The sequence below is a fragment of the Mangifera indica genome, unplaced genomic scaffold (assembly GCF_011075055.1).
Source record: "Mangifera indica cultivar Alphonso unplaced genomic scaffold, CATAS_Mindica_2.1 Un_0010, whole genome shotgun sequence".
Lineage (NCBI taxonomy): Eukaryota > Viridiplantae > Streptophyta > Magnoliopsida > Sapindales > Anacardiaceae > Mangifera > Mangifera indica.
The window spans coordinates 390,856-412,671 of NW_025401102.1; the positions used below are offsets into that span (position 1 = coordinate 390,856).

General features: G+C 33.0%; 3 protein-coding genes and 1 pseudogene across 6 annotated transcripts; 1 reads left to right on the forward strand and 3 right to left on the reverse strand.

Annotated features, from left to right (window-relative positions):
* Positions 1-415: 415 nt before the first annotated feature.
* On the reverse strand, positions 416-5,582 carry LOC123205628 (annotated as a pseudogene).
* A 2,462-nt stretch (positions 5,583-8,044) lies between these two features.
* On the forward strand, positions 8,045-9,085 carry LOC123205603 (cyclin-dependent kinase F-4-like). Its single transcript, XM_044622592.1, has one exon. It carries the CDS (start codon positions 8,045-8,047, stop codon positions 9,083-9,085), a length of 1,041 nt encoding a protein of 346 aa, XP_044478527.1.
* A 598-nt stretch (positions 9,086-9,683) lies between these two features.
* LOC123205626 lies at positions 9,684-13,158 on the reverse strand. Its single transcript, XM_044622628.1, has 7 exons — positions 12,699-13,158; positions 12,267-12,479; positions 11,993-12,142; positions 11,344-11,463; positions 11,168-11,254; positions 10,557-11,002; positions 9,684-10,090 (listed from the first exon to the last, which is right to left on the reverse strand). Coding segments are annotated over exons 1-7 (1,407 nt in total). The 5' UTR covers positions 13,089-13,158; the 3' UTR covers positions 9,684-10,089.
* Positions 13,159-15,538: 2,380 nt separating this feature from the next.
* LOC123205627 (transcription factor bHLH122-like) lies at positions 15,539-18,010 on the reverse strand. 4 transcript variants are annotated; one of them, XM_044622630.1, is made up of 7 exons: positions 17,910-18,010; positions 16,968-17,573; positions 16,486-16,784; positions 16,250-16,417; positions 16,083-16,148; positions 15,918-15,986; positions 15,539-15,849 (listed from the first exon to the last, which is right to left on the reverse strand). In XM_044622630.1, exons 2-7 carry the CDS (start codon positions 17,512-17,514, stop codon positions 15,793-15,795), a joined length of 1,206 nt encoding a protein of 401 aa, XP_044478565.1. In that variant the 5' UTR covers positions 17,515-17,573; positions 17,910-18,010; the 3' UTR covers positions 15,539-15,792. The 4 variants fall into 4 exon arrangements, with proteins under 4 accessions (XP_044478565.1, XP_044478564.1, XP_044478566.1 ...); XM_044622629.1 differs by having other exon boundaries at positions 17,864-17,989; XM_044622631.1 differs by having other exon boundaries at positions 17,860-17,922.
* Positions 18,011-21,816: the final 3,806 nt, after the last annotated feature.

The following is a 21,816-nucleotide window of genomic DNA, read 5'->3' on the forward strand; positions in this document are numbered from 1 at the left end:
AAGAAAATAAACAACCTTTAATTCAAACTAAAATTATCATCTCTAACCCTATCATAGCTTTGACAACGACTCCAGCTAAAGAGATTGCTCCTCCTACTCTTCTAGAGACGCCGACATCAAATCCTTACAGGTATGTCCAACAGTTTACCATCAACTTCAATTTTAGCGGCGAAATCGCCTCTATCGCCTGTGCTAGTAATTGCTCAGGAAGCTAGCCTTGTAACCCTATCGATTGAATGCGTCTTCCCCTTATCTTTATCACCATTGAAAAGAAGTTTTAGATTGTAAATTAAAGATTTATTAGATTCAGTTAATGTGGATAGGTTTCGAGCAGATTAATTAGATTTTTTGGTATGAAAATCAAAATTTAACATATTTACTAAACCTCAAAGAAAGTTTTGGGTTAACAATCATATAAATAAAATTTTTTTAATTTTTAAATAAAGATAAACATGAGAAGTTAGGAACAACAATCCAGAGAATTGAAGTAAATTAAAATCAAACCCTAAATTTCTGATAACCTACACTAAATTTCTTCTTCACAATTAAGCTCTCTCGCCTCTAATCCTCCTGGCGAGTTGAATATCTTTAGGCATAATTGTCACTCTTTTGGCGTGAATTGCGCAGAGATTTGTGTCCTCAAAGAGTCCAACAAGATAAGCCTCGGCTGCCTCTTGAAGAGCCGCGACGGCGCTGCTTTGGAACCTTAAATCGGTTTTAAAATCCTGTGCGATTTCTCTCACTAGTCTCTGAAACGGAAGCTTCCGAATCAAAAGCTCTGTGCTCTTCTGATACTTTCTGATCTCTCTTAAGGCTACTGTTCCCGGCCTGAAACGGTGTGGCTTCTTCACTCCTCCCGTCGCCGGAGCTGACTTGCGAGCAGCTTTTGTGGCCAGCTGCTTACGTGGGGCCTTGCCTCCAGTCGACTTCCTTGCTGTTTGCTTCGTACGAGCCATATGAAAGATTGAAAATTTAGGGTATTTGCTTGTATCTGGATGTGTTTGCTTCTTGAGGCGGTAAAAGTGGAGAAATTCGGGTTATTTATCGGAGAGGAGAAATTTGGAGGTGGGAAATTTGAAAATTTTGGTGTGTTTTGGAGAGTTTGGGATGAGTAAATCTAGACCGTAAATTTTAGGATAATCGACGGTAAATAAAGCTTAGCGAATGCTGATTTGGCGATCCTAGTGAAAAAAATTTGACCAATAGAAAAGTTTTATCGAAGGACTGATCCATGTGCACCGTTGTAGGGGAATGAACACTGAAAGCGTTACAGTATGAAGCCCCCTAATAATTTGATAATTTCTTTGAGTCCCCTAAGCTTTCTCTTACTATCGTCCTGTATGACTAGAAAGATATATAAAAATATACTCCCATTAGATATGGCAAATGAGTTGGTCCAGCAGCCCGAAGAATGAGAAAATGGTTCGACCCGAAAGGGCACAGCATGGTATTGTAGCAAGTTGGGCCAGGCTCATAGGTCTTCAAGGTCAGGCTTGGCTATTAGGCCTTGGGTCGACAGGTTTGTGACTGTTTGTATAATTATTTAAAAAATTAATTAATTAATATTTATAATATAAAAAAAAATTTAATTAGCAGACTCAACCCTATATACATAAGGCAGAGTCATGGGCCTTATATGCTTTTTAGGCCCATCCAACCTTAGACTCAATGGGTCGTATTGGAGTCGGTCTGACCTGATTCAATCCTATTCACTAACACCTCTAACTCCTATAATGGGAAGATACATGAATTCAAAGAATTAAAAAATTACACATAATTATACTATGTGATAATTCGATAAATGCCTTGAAAATATGTTTAAGAGGATTTTTCACTTTTTAAATTTTATTTTAAACATTAATTTTAACATATAAATTATATTTTTATCACTTTAATATTATTTATACTCTTAATAATATAAATAAATTACATTTTCACTCTAACTATTTGGTACTTTCTTTTTCCTCCCCATCTTTTGTTTTCATTGTCGCCACCTTTTTGTTTGTCCTTTAGATCTCAAAGTCATTGCCAAATCTTGCACTTCTCCACGTACTCTTGTTTCCATTTGATTTTTTCTAGTCTTAGGAAGGTCGCTAGTTGATGTCTTCGAACCAATGAGCTTAAAAGCAACCATTGAGCTCCTCTTTTGAAAATGTCTTTTGAACATCTTGTGGAATTAGGCAGTCCTACTTAAGACAGTTTTGCATTAAAGTGCTTTAAATATATCTTCAAAGTCTCACATTTTTCTTGTTGTATGTTCTCAAGATGGTTGATGGCTTCGATGTAGCACTAAGTTACTTAAGATTGATGCAAGAACTAAATGGTCAGTTGTTTCCATGTGGTGATGTAGAAATTGAAGGCATCTAAATAATCTCAAAGATCATTAGTTCCATCAAATGAATTGATGGATGGTGCCTTAAATTTGTTAGGAAAAGGATCATAATGCCCTAGAAGGGAGAGTGGAGATTTTCTTACTTTGATTTATGGCTCATCGTTTATAACAACCATGACTTTTAGAACTTGCTTCAGATCAAGCAATGGGATGTCCATTGGATGCAGATTGGGAACTACCTTCTCATGGCAAGCCCATAAGGTGTTGAGGTGCACCCACATATTTGGTTTCTAGGCTTGTTTATTGAGGTGAGCTAGCTTGTTAAAAACAAATTTTGACCCATCTTATCATACGGTCAATTGAGATGATCCCTCAAAGAGTGAGTTTCCTTTTACACTTTCAAGGTCAACATCCCTATGATAAGACTTACAATTGATTTCGTCATGGTGTAAGTTTGTACCTCACTTGTCAATGTCATCTCAATATAAATTATTTTGAACATGTTAATGGTTATTACCACTTGAATGTATGACATGCTTTAGACATTGAAGATTATCCTCATCATGATGTGAGTTAGAAGTTGCACATCGTAGGTCAGCACCGTTATCAATTATGTGAGCTCAAGTCTACATTATGTGCATCATTGTTTTAACGAGTATGATAAATCAGACACATAAGTTATGTCCTACATGTCAGATAGGTTATATTGGAGGCTACTTGTCATCTTTCCTTAAAGGGGTTTAGAGAATTTATTTGCAAGGCGTGAGACCTCACTTAAGTTGCTTATAAGGGGATTGGCGCCCTGTAGATACTTTTGAGATAACATTCTTATGTCATTAGATGAACACTTAGATTGTGCTTATCACATTAGCTATTCGAGACACCACCCAAAGGGGGGGGGGGGGGGGGGTGGGGAGGGAATGATGACATGTCCCTAGTCTTAGCATCAAGTTGACATTCAATGAGTGATAGAGGCAATAAAATATGATTGGGATTGTCTTCACTAGTGCGATTAACACTAGTCATGAATCTAATGACACTCATTTCGTGAGATGACATTAAAGTAGAAACTCATGTATATTAAAGATTATACTATTGGAAAACATAAGAGCTTATATTTGGGGTCTTTTTTCTAGCATCAAATTGTTGATGTTAAAATATGCACCAATAAGTACATTAAATTGAGAAGACTCAAGTGTGAGAATATGAATAGATGCAATAACATAAATAGAAGACAAATAATTTTTACTTGGTTTGATCAGAATGATTAATAGTCTACATCTGATGTGTTGTTATTAATTCAATGAAATGCAATTGCAATATTAGTAGAAAGAAATAAATTGTAACAACGGACTATTAAGTGTCCATAGTTTTTTTTTTTTCATCCTCTTTCCCTTCTCGCAACTTTGTATTTATACTAGTGAAAGATAGTGTTACATAATTTTAAAGACAATGTAGTAATTAATGGCATAATAAATATGTTGTGATAGTTATGATATAGTAAGAATAACTACAATTCAATTCGAATTTAAGGTTTTTAATCTGTCTCTATCCTAACAAAAAGAGAATTTCCCAATAAAAATAAGAAAAGAAACAAAAAAAATCTTTACAATTGAGGACAGGAATACATATATTTCCTTCCTATCCTATCCTTATCCCTATTGCTATCTGCTCTTCTTTATATTTATATATTTAATTAAAATATTAAAATATTATTTTTGTTGCAAATGTTATTAGGACATTTAAAATATTATATTAGTACAAAGAATGAATTTGTTTAATTAATCTTATTATTTAATATATTTATATTACGTTTAAAAAGTACAAAGAATGAATTTTTTTTTTATAGATATAGAAAGAATTTTTTTTTTAAACAAATAAAAAAAGAGAAATTTTTTCTCTATAAATGTAAAACAGAAAAAACTTGTCATTCCTGTAACAAAGATAAAAGTCAGTATCTTTTACAAGACAGGAACAAAAAATTAGAATATTTGCCCTGCCTCTTCCCATTACCATGCCGATTATTAATTTTAAGAAAGATGATGCATTTACAATGAGATGGTTGTTATTGTGATCATGACATAAATAGTCCCGTTTCCTGTTTCAAGACTTTCAGAAAAGAAGATACCTTTCTTAAGACTCGAGTCTACGAATTGCAAGGTGGACCTATAGTTGCTGCCAAAAATCATATCAGCAAGTTGACACCATAACATCAATACATGATGCTTTTCAGAGTCTTACTCTAAACTTATATTCAAATTTCGTGTTTTCTTATCCAGAAGTAAAAGCTTTGTTGATGGATGATGTAGATTTGATTATCTGGGAACTACTAGAATTGTGAATGGTTCTGTTCCCTCTCTAACAACCGATTGGTATTGTTAATTTCCGGACCAATTTTGCAGAATAGGCAATGTCTTGATTATCATTCATTTTTCATATTTTCAATAAAAATTTGAGTTTTTGGTGGTTAGAAAAACTAGAGCACTCGGATGGCATCGAATCGTGTTCCACACATGATGGATTCATATTTGGATTAAGATTGCTCATAGTAATATGATTGCTGCAGGCATAAGGAAGAAAAGCAGAAGCAAAATTCAATTATTAACATATATTAATCCAAACATTTTAATTAAATCCGAAGCTTGTTTAACTTAAAGGCTCAACAAATTTGATGAAAAGATTCATATTTTTTGATTAAATTTCAAAAGATTTACATATCCAGATCTAAATTGGAAACAGATTCAACACCTATCTAAGCTCGCTCACCTCTGATTCTCCTAGCGAGTTGAATATCTTTAGGCATAATAGTGACCCTCTTGGCGTGAATTGCACAGAGATTTGTGTCCTCAAACAGTCCAACGAGATAAGCCTCGGCCGCCTCTTGAAGAGCCGCGACAGCGCTGCTCTGGAACCTCAAATCAGTTTTGAAATCCTGAGCGATTTCTCTCACGAGTCTCTGAAATGGAAGCTTCCGGATCAGAAGTTCCGTACTCTTCTGATACTTTCGGATCTCTCTCAAGGCGACGGTTCCAGGCCTGAAACGATGAGGCTTCTTCACTCCTCCGGTAGCCGGAGCTGACTTGCGAGCAGCTTTTGTGGCCAGCTGCTTACGCGGCGCCTTGCCTCCGGTAGACTTCCTCGCTGTTTGCTTTGTACGAGCCATTTCTGAGATTTGAGGCCGCGAAAATGTATATGTTTCCCGAGAAAAGACGAACGCAAATTTTGGAGTGATAGTAGCCGGGGAAATAATTGGAGGGTTTTATAGGAAAAAACAATTAGGAGGGAAGTTTGAAATTTCGAGCGTGTATCCAAGTTTTAAATGAGTGAAATTTAAGCCATAGATTTGTGCCTGATCGACGGTGTATAATAATTGAATCTGAGTGAACTGACTATCCACGTGAAAAATGAAAATATCTGGAGCGTAGATTATTATGTACACTGACGGTCAAGATTGTTTAAAACAAGGTTAAGAGGATAGCAATCCGTGTGATATTTCAAAGAACCAATGAAAATTTACCTTTGAAGCGAGAAATTGAAAATCCTTTTCCGGGAAGGACGAGCTTTGGACCGTCGATTAGTGGAGTAATCAACGATAGCAATTATAAGATGTTTTTCCAATCAACGGCTGATTCACAAGTTAAAAATGTTAATAATTTGGTATCAAATAAACAGTCCTGAAATTTTGATTAAGCAAATAATGAATTTATCAATAAATAAATTATAACCTTTAAAAGTTTATTATTTTATAGATGTTTCATTGCATTTCAGTTGATGAAATCTTATGTTGGATTGTAATAGCTAGGGTTGGATTCCAAATAAACTTATTAAAATTTAAAACGAGTTTTGCACAAATAAGTCTAACTATAAATATGAGGTAAACAAATATGAATCCAAATGTGACTTGAGAAATAGTAAAGAACTCAAACTCGACTAGAGGTTATGTTTGGTTTACGAGCCGAGCACAACTCACATCATTAAAAAAAATTAAAATGAATGACATTGTTTAGAAGAGCTAAACCAAATATCTCTTGCGAACTCAAGTCAAATCTAGTCCATTCACACAAACATGTGCTAGGTGCAAGGCGATCATGAAACTCTTAAATTGCAAAACAAGCAAAATACAAACAAGTTTTTCTCCATACTCAATGAGCCCGAACCGAAAATGAGTCAAACCTATATGAAAATGAGCTTCTCTGAATTCGGATTTGGTTTGAATCCAACCCTAATAATAGCACTCAATATCTGATTTTGTAGTGATTCCATGTACACAAATTTTGTGGGGATTTTTCCCTTTATTACATGATTACATAATTCTATATATATTATTCTAAAATTTACATTTAAGATAAGATAATATGAATGAATGATTGACTGATTGGCTTAATACAAAAGTAATGCCTACTGATACATTTATACAACTAAACAGAGAACCAGGATCAAACAGAGAACTGCAAAATCATGGAATCTGAAAGAGGCTTCCCCAGCTGTATGTTTCTCAAATATAAAGTCTTGCCTATAACTTAACTTCAGGTGAAACCGGCTGAATTTGATTGTCGTTAGGTTGGCGTGCCAGTTGAACTTCAGGAGGCAATGCAATTGTAGATGGGGAAGTAACTCTTAACCTGAAACGGCTCGCTAATGAAGAAACTAAAGATTGGTCCCATAAGAAGACATGAATGAGTACAGAGACTTTGGCATGCCAGTGCAATGACAGCTTCTGGCTAAGGGAAACAGTGTCATAACATCTAATTGCTCCTTCCGAAGAAACCGTCCAGCGAAGAAGCTTCCAAATGGTTGCTGCTTTGTACAGAACGGTGACCTCAGGGTGCATCTTCATCATCATCAATGACTGATGACATGCAGATGAATTCCTGTCAATTAAGTAGAATACTAAGCACTCGCCGTCATTATGTTTGAGTGGGGTTTTATCTACTATATAGTTCAGCTAGAGCTTGGAAAATCAAGCAGCATGCCGGTAAATCCTGCATGCTCAAGAGAACTTGATCCTTGAACAGTATTGTCCCAAGTTATATCAATTAAATTTGTCGTAATAGTTTTGCAGTCAATTTTAGTTTTTATTTTATATGTTTACATCTTTACACAAGTTTATAAATACAAAAGACTTTTCTAGATGTTAGATATTGGATTAAAATGTTTAATTTGCAAATATTTGGTACCGGGTATATGATAATCTTAATTTTTGTTGTCTTCTTACTACAGATATTTTATAAGAGCCAAATTCCCAATGGAGAAGGAATTAGAAAATTGATACGACTTAATTTTTGTATAAGGAATGTTAAGCATATCCACGTGTGAGATGAAAACTTAACTTAAATCTCTCTTTTGATCATCTAAATTCTGTAAGAATCATAGTTGAATATCATTGGATTCAGCTGAGATAATACATTCTTGTCCAACTCTAATTCCTAAATCTTTGACAGATTAGGAAACTTCATAGTCTTCTTTTTTGTTAATTGAGTCCAACACAAATTAATACTTAAAAAGATGACTGTTGATTATCGAATTTTAGTTACTAATCAAGCAGTTGTAAAACTCTGATTTCTGAAACCTGAATGAAGTAGGAGAGTCATTATGATCTGTTATAAATACATGAAGATGTAATCTCAAATCTTCCTCCTAGTTTCACTTCTCTCTTTTTTAGTTTTTTTTTTTTTTCCGCTAAGCACTTCTCTCTTCTTTTGTTTGATGACAATGGAGAATTTTCAGGCCATTCAGCCTGTTGGTGAGGGGGCTTATGGGGAAGTTTGGAAAGCTTTTGATCAGCGCTCGGGTGAGGTAGTTGCCATCAAGAAGTTACGAAGAAGTTATTATTCTTGGAAGGACTGCATGAATCTTAGAGAAGTAAAATCACTAAGCAAGATGAAGCATCCCAACATTGTCAAGCTTCAAGAAGTTATTAAACAACATGATTCTTTATACTTTGTCTTTGAGTACATGGAAACCAATCTTAATCGGATTATTCGTCAAAGGAAGTCTTTCTTCACAAACCTTGAGGTGAGAAGCTGGTGTTTTCAAATTCTTCTGGGTCTCAACCACATGCACCAGAAAGGTTATTTCCATCGTGACTTAAAGCCTGAAAACCTGCTTGTTTCTGAGAACGTAATGAAGATCGCTGATTTCGGGATGGTAAAGGAGATAGATTCTGAGCCATCGTACACTAAGTATGTTACAACTCGCTGGTATCGAGCACCTGAAGTGATATTAAAGTCTAGCAATTATAACAGCAAAGTTGATATGTGGGCTGTGGGTGCAATAATGGCTGAGATGTACGCATTGCATCCTATCTTTCCTGGAAAAGATGCAGCTGATCAGATGTTCAAGATTTGCAGAGTTTTAGGTTCTCCAACTCAGGAGACTTGGCCAGAAGGATTAGTTTTGGCAAGAAGTTTAGGCTATCAATTTCCAGAGTTACCGGGAGTTAACTTGTCAAAGTTCATGCCATCTGCAAGTGAGGATGCTATCAGTTTCATTTCATGGCTTTGTTCTTGGGATCCTTTAAAGAGGCCAACAGCTGCCCAAGCTTTACAGCATCCTTTCTTCAGGAATAATGGCTTCTGGGCTCCTGTTTCTTTTCTTGGTGCACCTCCAGGATTTGAAGTGCCAAGGAGAGCAATGAAGATGGAAAATAAGGTTTCAGATTTTGACAAAGTCATTGGTCCTTGGAAGTTGCAGTGTGCTGGGCGCCTGAAGCCACATCTTATGATGAAGACAGGAGTAGGATTGCAATGCTGAAAGTAGAGTTACACTTTGAAAGAAAGAAATTCGATTTAGTTTCGGAAATTTTGTAACTTTGTTGTTATTTCGAATTTGAAAGAAAGCCACATCTTCTTAGTTTTTATTTCGAATTTGTTGTAAATTGTTTAGTTTGAAGCAATTTCAAATGGGTTCTTGAAATTTTGTGGAAACTTATCCAAATTCAGCAGGTCAATCAATGGTTCTGTGCAATTTGTACATTGAGCAATTTGTTCATTGTTTGGGCTGAAGCCAGGTCAGAAGCTTGCTTGGTAATAATCAATTTTAGCCGAAACTCGTTCAATTTTACTACAAAAAGAGAAAAAGACAAAAAAAAACTTCATAAAAAAAGAAATTGCGTTTATTTAAATTAGTCAAATAAATTTTAGGTTAGAGGTGAGGTTTCATCCACCATTGTTTACCTCTTTCCTAATATCACTATTTGTTAATTAAAATTTTAGTAATTTTTATTGATCTTCTCGGCTTCTTGCAACATTCTTCCTCAACAATTTGCACAGAAAGTCAAAAGAATTGCATTGCTCATACTGAAGACTATTTGTGATATCAGTTTGTCAAGCATCTATCCATAGAGTTCGACTTCGAAGATAATTGAATTATTTTTGTAACATTTAACAGGTTATGAATTTACATATACTTGTGTTCCATTTCACAGTTTAGGCCAAACTTGGTCTCTACACATCATATATTATGTTTCATTACAGAGAGACTATTCTTGTCTCATAACAAATAAAAACTAAATGATCGCAATTTATAACTAGAAGAGGAAGATCCACTGTATCCATATCTAATGTGAAATCTCACAGCTCTGAGAGTCTTCGGAAACTAACTAGAACAATGATTGCAACAAATATGTATATATATAGCAGTGCCAGGCCTTTCACCTTAATTATCTCCTCGGCATATTAGGACAGGAGGCCTTACACCTTCAAATTGCGAAAATACTTTGCATCACGAATCTTCCTCAAGCTGTTTTACTGCATTAACCTTGAAAACAAATAATGTCAGTACTCACCATGATTCATAGAGTTTGCATTAACCTTACCACAAACCAAACATGTGATCAACTATATCATAGCTTGAATTATTCTGATCAATATCATCAAGAATCTGTCAACTGGATGTATCAATTACCATGTTTTATGAATTCAGATCTCCACTAATAAAAAATGCAAATAGAGATTTAGCAAAGGTCAATAAAACAAAAAATAAATTTGAATTGATGTTGTTTGAAGAATTAAGAAATTCTGAAGTTCCACATATTAGGTGTATTTCTAGTTCCTGGTTGTTGTACTAAATTCTATTTATGGACAAAATTTGTTCTAAAAGAAAATTATGATTTTTTTAGACTTGATTCCTGTGTTAACTGAAACCAAGTGATAAAATCTCTATTTGGAAACTTGTTGCGATCAAACCAGAAGGCATTGAAACATCACAGCTGCATAGTACTTACTAAACCCATTTTCTCTGTGGAGCTGCATCCTTTGATGCAGTTTGAGGCCGCCTTCTACTCTTCTTGATATCACCTCTTGCTGATGGCTGCTTTTGCCTCCAAGAAGAAACTGCACTGGAATTCTGGTTTGTAGAAATTTCTGTCAGGGGACTAACCCAACGAGAGCTTGTGCTCAAGTCAGTTGGCTTCACCGATAAACTAGAGAATTTCAGTGGAACTGACTTCTGTTTACTCGTCGAAGAAGAGTCAATATTCAGAATAGGTGTCCCAAGAACTTTAGGAGAAGGAACTTCTGGTTGATTTGCAGGGGGAGAATCAGAATCGGAAGAAGAAGGGCTTGTAGTACTATCCATGTCATAAAGGAGGTTATCTGCCATGACTGGAAATTGCCAACTGTGAGAGGCTGATGCAGTTGAAGGTCTCTGAAGCCTAGTCAACTGCACTACCTGGAATTTGAAAAAACAAAAAGAGTTGATCAGGCTACTGGATGAGGTGAATGGATAAGGTAGAGTACTTCAAGAAAATGAGAACCTTCTCAATCCAGGTGTCTATATTTTCGACTTATTTCCTAAAGTAAACATAATGCATTTGTTAGAATAGAATTCGCTCACTTTTTGTTCTAAAACCACCATGTCCTTCCTAAGTCTTGTAATTATAGTGTTCTTCCTCCTTATGATGTCTTCGAGCTCTGAGATCCTCTGTTATGAAGAAAAGGAAATAAGCTTGATTGATCAAAGGAGACAATACATGTAAAATTATGAAGGAATGATAAAAGATGTATTTTTACCTTTGAACCATTCGTGTTAGATGACTGGAGAAAATCAGTTAGCTCCCTTATGGTGGCATCCTTCTCTTCACACTCCTTCCTTAGATTGCTGATATCTTGTTCCACTGCAAAGTTGTTAATCTGCACAAATGCACGCCAGAAAATACAATATAAAAACATGATGATGTCACAGTTAGCATTACCTTTACTGTCCTTTTACCACGTCCTACTACATCATTAATTATTGCTTGATAATCAAGCCACACATAAACAAACTTTGTTTCAATCCAATTTGTATAATTCACCCGTTTGTTGCTCAATTGCAGGCACAGATAATAAAAGAACCGAAAATATCCATCAAACAGTTCTCTCCCAAGTCCCAACCATTCATCAGGATGCAATTCTAGGACCATCTAACTAAAACTAGGTAATTGCACACCAGCATCTTCATATGGCCAATTATGGTATATGATCTCTTTTAAGTAGGGCAAATAACATTCATATGGCCAATTGCATATAAGGACTTTACAAGATCAATTTGGAAAATTAAATAACAGTTTATAAAGATCATTATATCAAAAAGTTCAGATATGATTAACATTTGATACTCAATCAAATCAAAGATAATGCAAAATCAATAAACCAGATTATGCTTCTGAAGTTCCATCACCTGAACTTCTAGACTTGATGTGATGCTCGAAGCCCAATCTGACAAATCAGACATGCGGCGCTCTTCCGGTTCCACCTCATCCATATGAGTCATTTTGTACTGCAGCATCTCATTCTCATCCCCACTTGAAGCTTTCACAGCAGAGTTACCCTGTTACCAAATTTATATGATCAAAAAAAAAAAAAAAAAAAAACAGAAGTTTCTCAGCTCAGATAATCACAAACTGAATTAATAAATTAACATTACTACTAGAGCAGTAAATCTGAAATTTCACCATTAACCCATCAAAGAGGTGATGATGTTGATCACAAAGCCAACAACCACACTCAACAAAATTGATTTTATCCTCGCCAAAAGTTTCACCAGGTGCTGACTCTTCTTTCCCCTGAGATGGCATATTGGCCTTCATTTCTTTTAGGTCTTTTGCACAGTACAATTCTTCACAAAGACTGTCAAGTTTCTGCTGCATGCTCAGGAGTACTTGATCCTTGAAAAGCATTTGCACAATATCATTCAAAATAGCTTGAACTAAAAAAATTCGATAATAATCTTAAAAACAATCATGGGAATTTTTCAAAAAAAAAAAAGATGAAACACATATAAAAATTGTAAATAATTAAATATTTATATATTTACGACACTAAAACGTCAACTTCAATGGAATTGTAAAACCCACTTAATAAGTTAGAAGTTCAAAAACACAGACCCTAAGTTCAACAGATTTTTTGAGTTGCGAAATGACCCGATTCTTCTTCGACTCAGCGGTGGCGACGCCGATCACGGCAACTATCAAGAACCTCTGAATGGGCGTAAACATCTCCCAAGCCGCGGCTTCCTCTCGGCTCAGGCCACCCTTTATGGCTTTAGCCGAGCTGGCTTCTTCAGCGTTTACAAGGCGTCCTTCTAAAGACACCCAAGCAAGCTTGGGAACCGCCGGAACCGTCAGGCTGGGCCGGGTGAAATGGCAGGAGAGGCGGCGAGGCGACGGCGAGGGAATGGCGGAAAATGCGGCAACAGAAACAAGAGACGGAGAGTGAAATGTTTGAGCGGAAACGGAGCCAAAACTGAAGCCGTGGTCATGGTCGTCGTCTTCCATGAAGAAAAACGAAAAACGAATTTTGAAATTTGTAGAGCGAGAGGAGAATTAAATGAGCTACTGTTATTTTATTGTATCGTTTCTTTCTTGTTTGGTTTTGTGAATTCAAATTCTTTTGATTTTGAGAGGGAAACCTTGAAACCAAGGAGGTCGTGAACGTTATTTTGGGCTCTCGCCACGTGTAATTCTTTAATTGGAAGTTTTCATTTTTTTTTTAGTAATATTATACATACTTATATATGTCATCACGTAATTAAATTTTATTTTATCTTTAATTTAAAATTACTCAATTATATGATTATATATATCAAATATATTATTTATGTATTTAAAATAAATATATATAATTTTATAACATTTTTATAGTTATAAATTATAACAATGAAAATAAATCTCCACATACTGCATATTAATTTGTAATTTTTCACTCCATTCTCCAAAATAATGATATATTATATTTTCAGTGTAATATTTTATATATGAAAGTAACATATACAATTTTATATATAAATAATAATATTTTATTATATAATTAAATATTTTAAAATTAAAAATAAAAAAATATTAATTATATAATAACGTATTATTATTTATAATTAAATTATGTAATTATTTATATTTATAATTTTATTAATATTTTTATCTCTTTAAATAAATACATTGCCTTTCTTCTTTTCTTTTGTATATTGAATTTTAATTTAGTTGGTTTATGCATTGGGCTGCGGCCCAATCTAACCACCTAAGTGGGTTTCAATATTTTTTTTAAATATAAAATCCCACTTAAGTGGGACCTTCCCTTAACGTTAGCTTTATAATTATTATATTAAATAAAATCAAAAATTTAATTTTAAATACCATTAAAAAAAGTTTAAATTCATACTATTTTATGCATAAAATATTTTCTTTTATTACTTAAACTCATAATTTTTTCTTGTTTCAAGCTAATTCCCATAAGTAAATGTAGGATGCCCACTCCTTTAATACCATATAAAGTGACACATTACTTTGAGTGTGAATTTCCCTATATATATTGGATAAATACTATGGATTATATATTTCATACTATAGGTATCATATTCACATGGCAAATTATTAGTAACATAATAACAAATTTTAATTATACTTTCTAAATTTTATGGAAAAACAATTCCTATTGCTTAAACTATATTCTAAAAGCATATATAGGTATATGATAAATTTCATATTGATGATTTAAGTAAAGTTGACTTGGGTTTATGTCTGCTACATAGTTGACAATCTTGGGGCCAATTTGTAATTGTCGAACCAACCAATAAATATGGGCCCCTATAAAGGAAGCTTCAAGTAAATTAGAAGGGTTCCCCACTAATGATAAAAGCCTTTAAACCAATCAAACCCTACCCACATGACGGCTGTTATTGCGCCCACTCCCATCCTACCGCTCCCTGCCCTACCAAATTATACCACAAAAGGTCAAAATGGTCATTTCAGTTATAAATTTAAAAAAATAATCCTATTATGTTATTAATATGAATAAATTATTGAGTGAAAAGACAAAAAATATGAAAAATAAAAGTAGACAATAAAAGGGAGAGTGGCATAGGATATGACATGTCACACACTTCCAATTGAATTACGGCACATATGATTGTCACTTAGCCCCATCCACCACCTTTAAATGCACATTTCCACTGAATTTATTAAAATTACATATACATATTTTTAAGTATATAAATAGATATACAAATTATATATCATCATAAATTTGATAATTTTAAATTAAAAAAAAATAAAAGCTAATCATAAAAAAATGTTATAACTTTGCTCTTCTAAATTAAATATAAAATAATATTCAATCATATGATAATACATCATCAGTATACACAAATAATATGTCTACTATCTACCTAATTTTTATATATTATTAAAATGGTTATTTAAATAGACTTAATTATTGTTCAAAATAATTACTTGGGTGTTAAAATTTGAAATTGAAATGATGGATAACAAACTTAAAGGTTAGTTGTTATCAAAGAGGGAGACCAAAGGGAAAATGATTGAAACCTTACAAAGTATACTTAGAAGATGAATAGCTTAAGACCTAGCAATCACTTTGATTACTCAACACATGCCCAATACTTCGACGGAAACAAAAAGGAACATAAAACTAAAGATCCAATTTAGGCAACAACAAAAAAAAGGGTCTCTACTCTTGGAAAAGGTTAAGTGGGACAAGCCTTATTTATTCATATTAAGTAAATCACCTCTCTCATCCTTCAATCAAATCATCAATTTAAGAGACAAATTTGTTATCCCCACAGTTTCTCATGCCACTTAATAGGACAATACTTGATGGCTCCCCGTTCTCTACTTCTTGACACAAATGTATAAGGCTGAGTTCAACTCTCTTCTTATCTCTCACAACAACATAAAATTATCTGAACTTACAACTCAGAAATTAAACACTTGTATAGCACTAACATGGAATTATTGATTCGCAACACTGTTGAAAGATTTTTATATTACAATCTAAGGCTACTGGGTTCTGGATTTCAAGCGCTGGTTTCTGATAAATTTTGTTTAAAACCTACAGAAATATGCACATTACTATACAAATTGCTACTCAGAGTCAGAGATAGCTTTTAAGCTTTTAAGCTTCATTTTCGGTGAAGAGGGGAATATCTGTAGCTTTGCCTTTTCATCCTCGTTTGACGTTTCCTTTGTTTTATGGCTGCCGTGGGTTGCTTGAACACGTACACCTTGCACGGTTTTCAGAAAGTGCCTGAAAGATAAATGGAAAAATAATAAATAAAGCTTTGTCAATTTTGGGACTAGATGAGATCACGATACCTTCACTTGAGATTGAAGCTCTTTTACGTAATCTACAGCCAAATCTAGCATGTCTGCTGTGTTTGTTTGCTGCAAATTCAGAGGCAAAATTAGTTTCTAATTGAAGTAACTTCCAGGGGATTCTCAGATGCAGATGTTGGCATAAAAATTTTTGATTAACTTTACCTTGTCCATGTTTGGTACAAGATCTTGAAGTTTCCTCATGCGTTCACTTATTTTGGTTCTTCTCACCTGGAAAAAATGCAGATGAAATTAAGACAAGTTCAATTATGGAATACATGGGATCCTGAGAATCATCCAGATTGTTAAAATGGTGAAATTATGTACTGTACCCTCTCAGCAATGCTTCTGGGATGAGTTGCAAAGCCCCGCTTGGCTCGAATCTTGCAGGGCACAGAATCCTGGAGCTGTAAAAGCTTCTCTATTGATGTCAAATCTTTCGGTAAACTCAAGTGATGAGCCAACAGCAATGGCGGGCGGCGGTTTCGGGCTTCCAAATTCTGTGCAACAAATAGTACATCAATTTCTGATCATAAAGTTTATGAGCTTAACGAATAAAATATTTTACCTCAGTGTCAGCTTCACTAAATCCAGAAATAGTCCTGTCTTCTTCCGTAAGTCTTTTCGCTTCACTGAAATTTTCTGAAATCATCGAAGAAGATTTCTCCCAGGAATCGCGGAAACCGGTTGAATAATTATTGTGACGCCCCTGATCGAAACTCTCATTGTTGCCCGTATTTCCCATTTCAGCTATAGGACTCATTGGCCCAGAAGAAACCGGTGGCCTGCCTGCAGAAGAAAATGATGCCTCTCTGTTTGTGCTATTTCCGCTGCCATAGTCTTCCATGCCTTTCATCACGACATAGCCTGCCAGTTTGTCCAAGAATTATGAAACAAGAAACTGTAAAATGCTATAATAAGCATCAAAAGCAAGAACTAGAAATAAAAATTTAGAAACCCTACAGGAAACAACTTCATTTATTGCTTGTAATTTTTGCTTTAACTCATAGTTTCCAAGAAGCTAAACAAAGAAATGAAGGCTGAACACACCGTTTTCAATGCTAATATTGTTGAAAAGCCCTGCAGGAGAGCTGCTGTGGCGTATGAGATTTGAACTGTTACCACTGCCACTCATCTTCATGGGCGGTGGCGGAAAACGATCTACCCCAACTGAATTCATGGCTCCATAATCCATTTCTAAGCTGGAAGAATTCTGATTCTGCAAGTTCTGTTGGGACTGGCTCTGATAAAAATTCTGAGGTGTAGAGCAAAAATTTCTCTGTTGATTATTTAACGGAGGAAGAGCACTTTGTCTCGGCTGTAGAGGGTCCACCATCTTTTCCGCCGCTGGCGACTGTTGCCGGGTGATTCCAAGACTTTGTTCTGATGAATTTGATAAAAATTTATTGAAAATTCGTTCGGTTTCAGGACTGGAGCCCTTAAAGAAGTCTTCACAGAAATCTCCGTCTAAGAAATTTGAGAAGTATGTACTCGGCGCTGATTGGTAACGTGTCAAGCTTGAGTTAGTCTGCCGCTGGTGGTGCTGCAGCTGGTGATCGTAGAGATGGTGATGGTTCTGTTGAAGATCTGACTCCATTTTTTTCCTGTTGAAGTTCTTTAACTTAGATCAAACTTCAGAGTACCATTGAAATAACGCTGAAAACAGAGAGAAAAAACAAATTAAAAACAGAAGTGAGAAAGTTTTAACAAAAAAAAAAAGTTGAGATTTCGATAACCACAAAAGCATTAAGAATCAAATCTGGAAACAGCCCACTTTCATAAACTTGAATCTGAATCACTCAACTGAAAAAGGTAACAATAACAACAAAAAGTGGCCACTCAAAAAGAGGAATATTATCATATCAAAAACCCCCCAAAAAAAAACAAAAACAATAATAGAACAATAACATGAACCCAACAAAGAAGAAAGAAGGAAACTAACTCACTCTCTCCTCATTATCTTATCTAAATAATCACTTTTTCTTTCAGTACCTCTGGTGTTAGTGCTTTTGTTGTAGCTGCTGTTCTTGGCAGAGGCTGAACAGAGAAAGTGAAATAAAAAAGCCAAAAAAAAAAAAAACTATTTATCTTAGTTTGTATGTATGACGTGTTCAGGAGGGCAGATGTGGTGGGAACCAGAAATATAATTATTTTATAAATTTATTTCCTTAGTTTTTGGACTTTAATGCCTTCTGTATTCCACAGAAATATTTTGTAACATAGGTATTAGTATTTTATAAATATAATATAAATAAAAAATAATATATTTTTAATTTTTAAAAATATTTATGATATTTTTTAATATAATGATATATTAATTAAAATTTTTTATTATTTTATTTTTAAAAAATTATATCACACAATATAATATGATATTAATATATAATATAAAAATTAAATTTTTGATATATAATATAATATATTATTCGATTATCATTTAATCAATAAATAATTATAATATTTTTAAATATATAATTAGATAAATAAATAATATATTATTATATAATTAAATATTATATTATTTTTAATTAAAATTTATTTAATTATATAATAATATAATAATGACATGTAACTGTGTACGGAAACTTATGTGATCCATATAATTTGCAAGGCACACCACAGTGTATGCGTATGCATTTGAAGATTGTGAGGGCATCCAATTCCAAACACAATTTATTTAGTTTTATCTTTGAATGTTCGCTAAGATGACTTAATGAATGTGGCACTCAAGGTATTAAAATGACTATTCTACCCCTCCTGTCTTGAACAACAGATGCATTAATGTGCAAAAATAAAATAAATTCCTCCAAAAGTTTGGGAGAAATCGAACAAAATTATTATTTTTATAATTTAAAATATTATTAGATAAATATTTAATACTTAATAATTAAGAGCTGAGTATCCTTATAGTTGAATAATAATTTTCTTGCCATAAAATTATTTATATAATTTATATATATAAATAATAATATATTATTATATAATTTAATAAATTATATTCATAACACTATTATTTATTTTGTACCATGGAGAGGCTGCCATTGGTTGGGAATTTAAAAATATAAAGATGGGCCTAGAATGAAATTTTGGGTCCATATTTTGATAATTATAACACGCTTTTCATGCAAAGACAGAAATGTCTATGATGAATCATAATTAATTCAGTTTGACTAAGGATAAATTTGTCTTACAAGCGCTTTTGATTGAAATAAAAAATAAGATTTAGTAATTAATTAATTATCTTATCATGTAGAATTAAAGTAAAATGTATGAAGAAAAATCTGCACCCACTTAAAATAATAGCATCATATATACAGATGTTTTGCCTCATGGATGCTACGAAAGGTCAATAATTGTCTAATTTATAAAAGGCCAAAAGACTTATTCCCACCCAAGTACAAGTGTAAACTTATATCAGTTTATTTTTTGAAATCTAAATACTCGTTTATTAAATTTTATTATTATTATCAGGAATAAAATTATTATTTATCAAAATATTTAAAAAATAAAAAATTTGTAACATTTTTTCCTTAGGTTTAAAAATCTATCAAAATTTTTCTACCTAAAGTTTGAAAAATAAATATTTTTCATACGATTTTTTTAGCCATCACTATCGACGATCGAAGACAACAATAATTGAGTTCTTTCTCCCTCTCGGTGCTCCCTCCAATGACGATATATCTCCATTTCCAACCAAAAACTGAGCCGAGTGAAGAAGACGAAGAACCAAAGCCGAAGTTTGGTGCCATCATGAAGAACCACAACAATTGGAAACGAAGGAGAACCAAAGCTAGATCCACACGAAGAACTAGAGCCAAAGAGCCACAAAGCGAAGAAGATGAAGAAATGAAGCGAAGAAGACAAAAAACCATGATGAAGGAGACGAAGAGGTGAAGTGAAGAAAGAATGCCTCAGTTCGACTTGGTTCTTGGCTGGAAAAGGAGATAAATCGTCATAAAAAAGTGAAGGGAGAGCGATCTTAAAGGTGGGAGGGAGAGAGCCAATTACCAGTGATGATGATTAGTAGTTGGAGAGAAGGATTTAAAAACCCTAAGGAGATTAGAGGTGAAAATAAAGTTTCTTAGAACTTGGGCGGGTGATAGTATATGAAAAAATATGAGAGTTTTGTGACCCTATACTTAGGGGTGGGGAAATCAATTTTTAAACCTAGAAATTATGGTGTTAGAGGGTAAAAATAGATATTATGATGTTATAGGGTAATTCTAAATAAAAGTATAAATAAAATTTTTAAATGATAATTTTCCCCTAACAGTAATAACAAAATTTAACAAACAAGTAGTTATTTAAAATTTTGAAAGTTAATAGGTATGAGTTTGAATTTGTACTAAACCTTGTGTGAGAAAATTTTTTTTGGCCTTTATAAAATTTATCAAAATGGTTATTGTACACCTTTAAATGATTTTTTTTTCAATATATTGCTGTAAAAATTTTATTATAGGTAGAAATTAAGATCCTTTCATGATCTATTACACATGTTTATTTTTTGGGTTAAATAATGTTTCCAAAGTTTTACAAAGGTGACAGTGACTTGAACTCAAATCATCTATTACACATTTTAATAGTGTAAATGTATGTTCAAATTTATAAAAACTTAAGAAAACTTAAATCGAAGAGAATCTTGATTCTAGAGATACATAAATTTTTTTTTTCTAATTTCAACCATTCATATTTTAGTGAAAATTGATCATGAGGAATATCATAAGTTCGTATTTTAGTGCATCCATTTATGCTTCGCATTAAAAAAAAGAAGATATTAAATTTGTTCTCCCAAAATAAGTCTAGCTATACATTTATACTACATTTTTTATAACTTAAACATTTTTATCACTTTATTTATTGAAATATCTAAAATGTCATTGTTTTTAACCTTATAAAAATTTCTGTTTATGATTACATATGAAATATAATTTACTATATTTAATGTTGTGATTTGATGTCTTTATAATATAATTAAAATATTGATGGTAAAAACTGGAAATGAATTAATGAAGATTTAGGTCTAGATAAAAAAAAAAAAAACACACAAAGAATAGGTTAACATTAACGTTAATGTCAAGGGTTAGACAACGTTAAGGGTTAAATGACGTTAAGGGTTGGTGTTCTCACCAAACCCATTTTTATTGTGTTCTTTTATCTAGAAACATAGAAAGAACGGGGGTTGACATTAACATTAACATTAACCTGTTCTTTGTGTGTTTTTTAATCCAAACTTAAATCCTCATCAACTCATTTCTAGTTTTAACTATCAATACTTCAACTGCATTATAATAGCATTAAACAATATAACAACATAAAATTATAATATTAAACAATATAACAACGTGAAATCACAATGCTAAACAATAGTAAATTATGTTTTATATGAAATTATAAACATAAATCTTTATAAGGTTGAACCCAATGACAGTTTAGATATTCCAACATATAAAATAGTAAAAATATTTAAGTTATAAAAAAGTGTACTATAAATGTATATGTGAGCCTATTTTGGATAAAAAATTCAACACACTTTAAAAAAGTGTCTTATTTAGGATCATACCAATCAATTATTGTTATGATTTTTCTCATATAACTTATGTATGCAATTTTAAGTTTTACTCAAAATAGACTATGATAGCGATGATTTAATGGATTGGACATGAAAAAACAAATTTAAACATAGTTTGTCTCGTTGTTTTAGAGCCTATGTCTATGTTATGTTATTAAAAACTTGTGAAAAATGTTTTGGTAAAGTGCAATATCAACTATTCCTCCTTGTAACTTTGTTACATTATATCTATGTTACATGATGTCATATAAATGTGTATACATAACTTTATTGATACAAAATAATACTATATGTACTCACTTTAGATATATAATTGTATACACACTTATA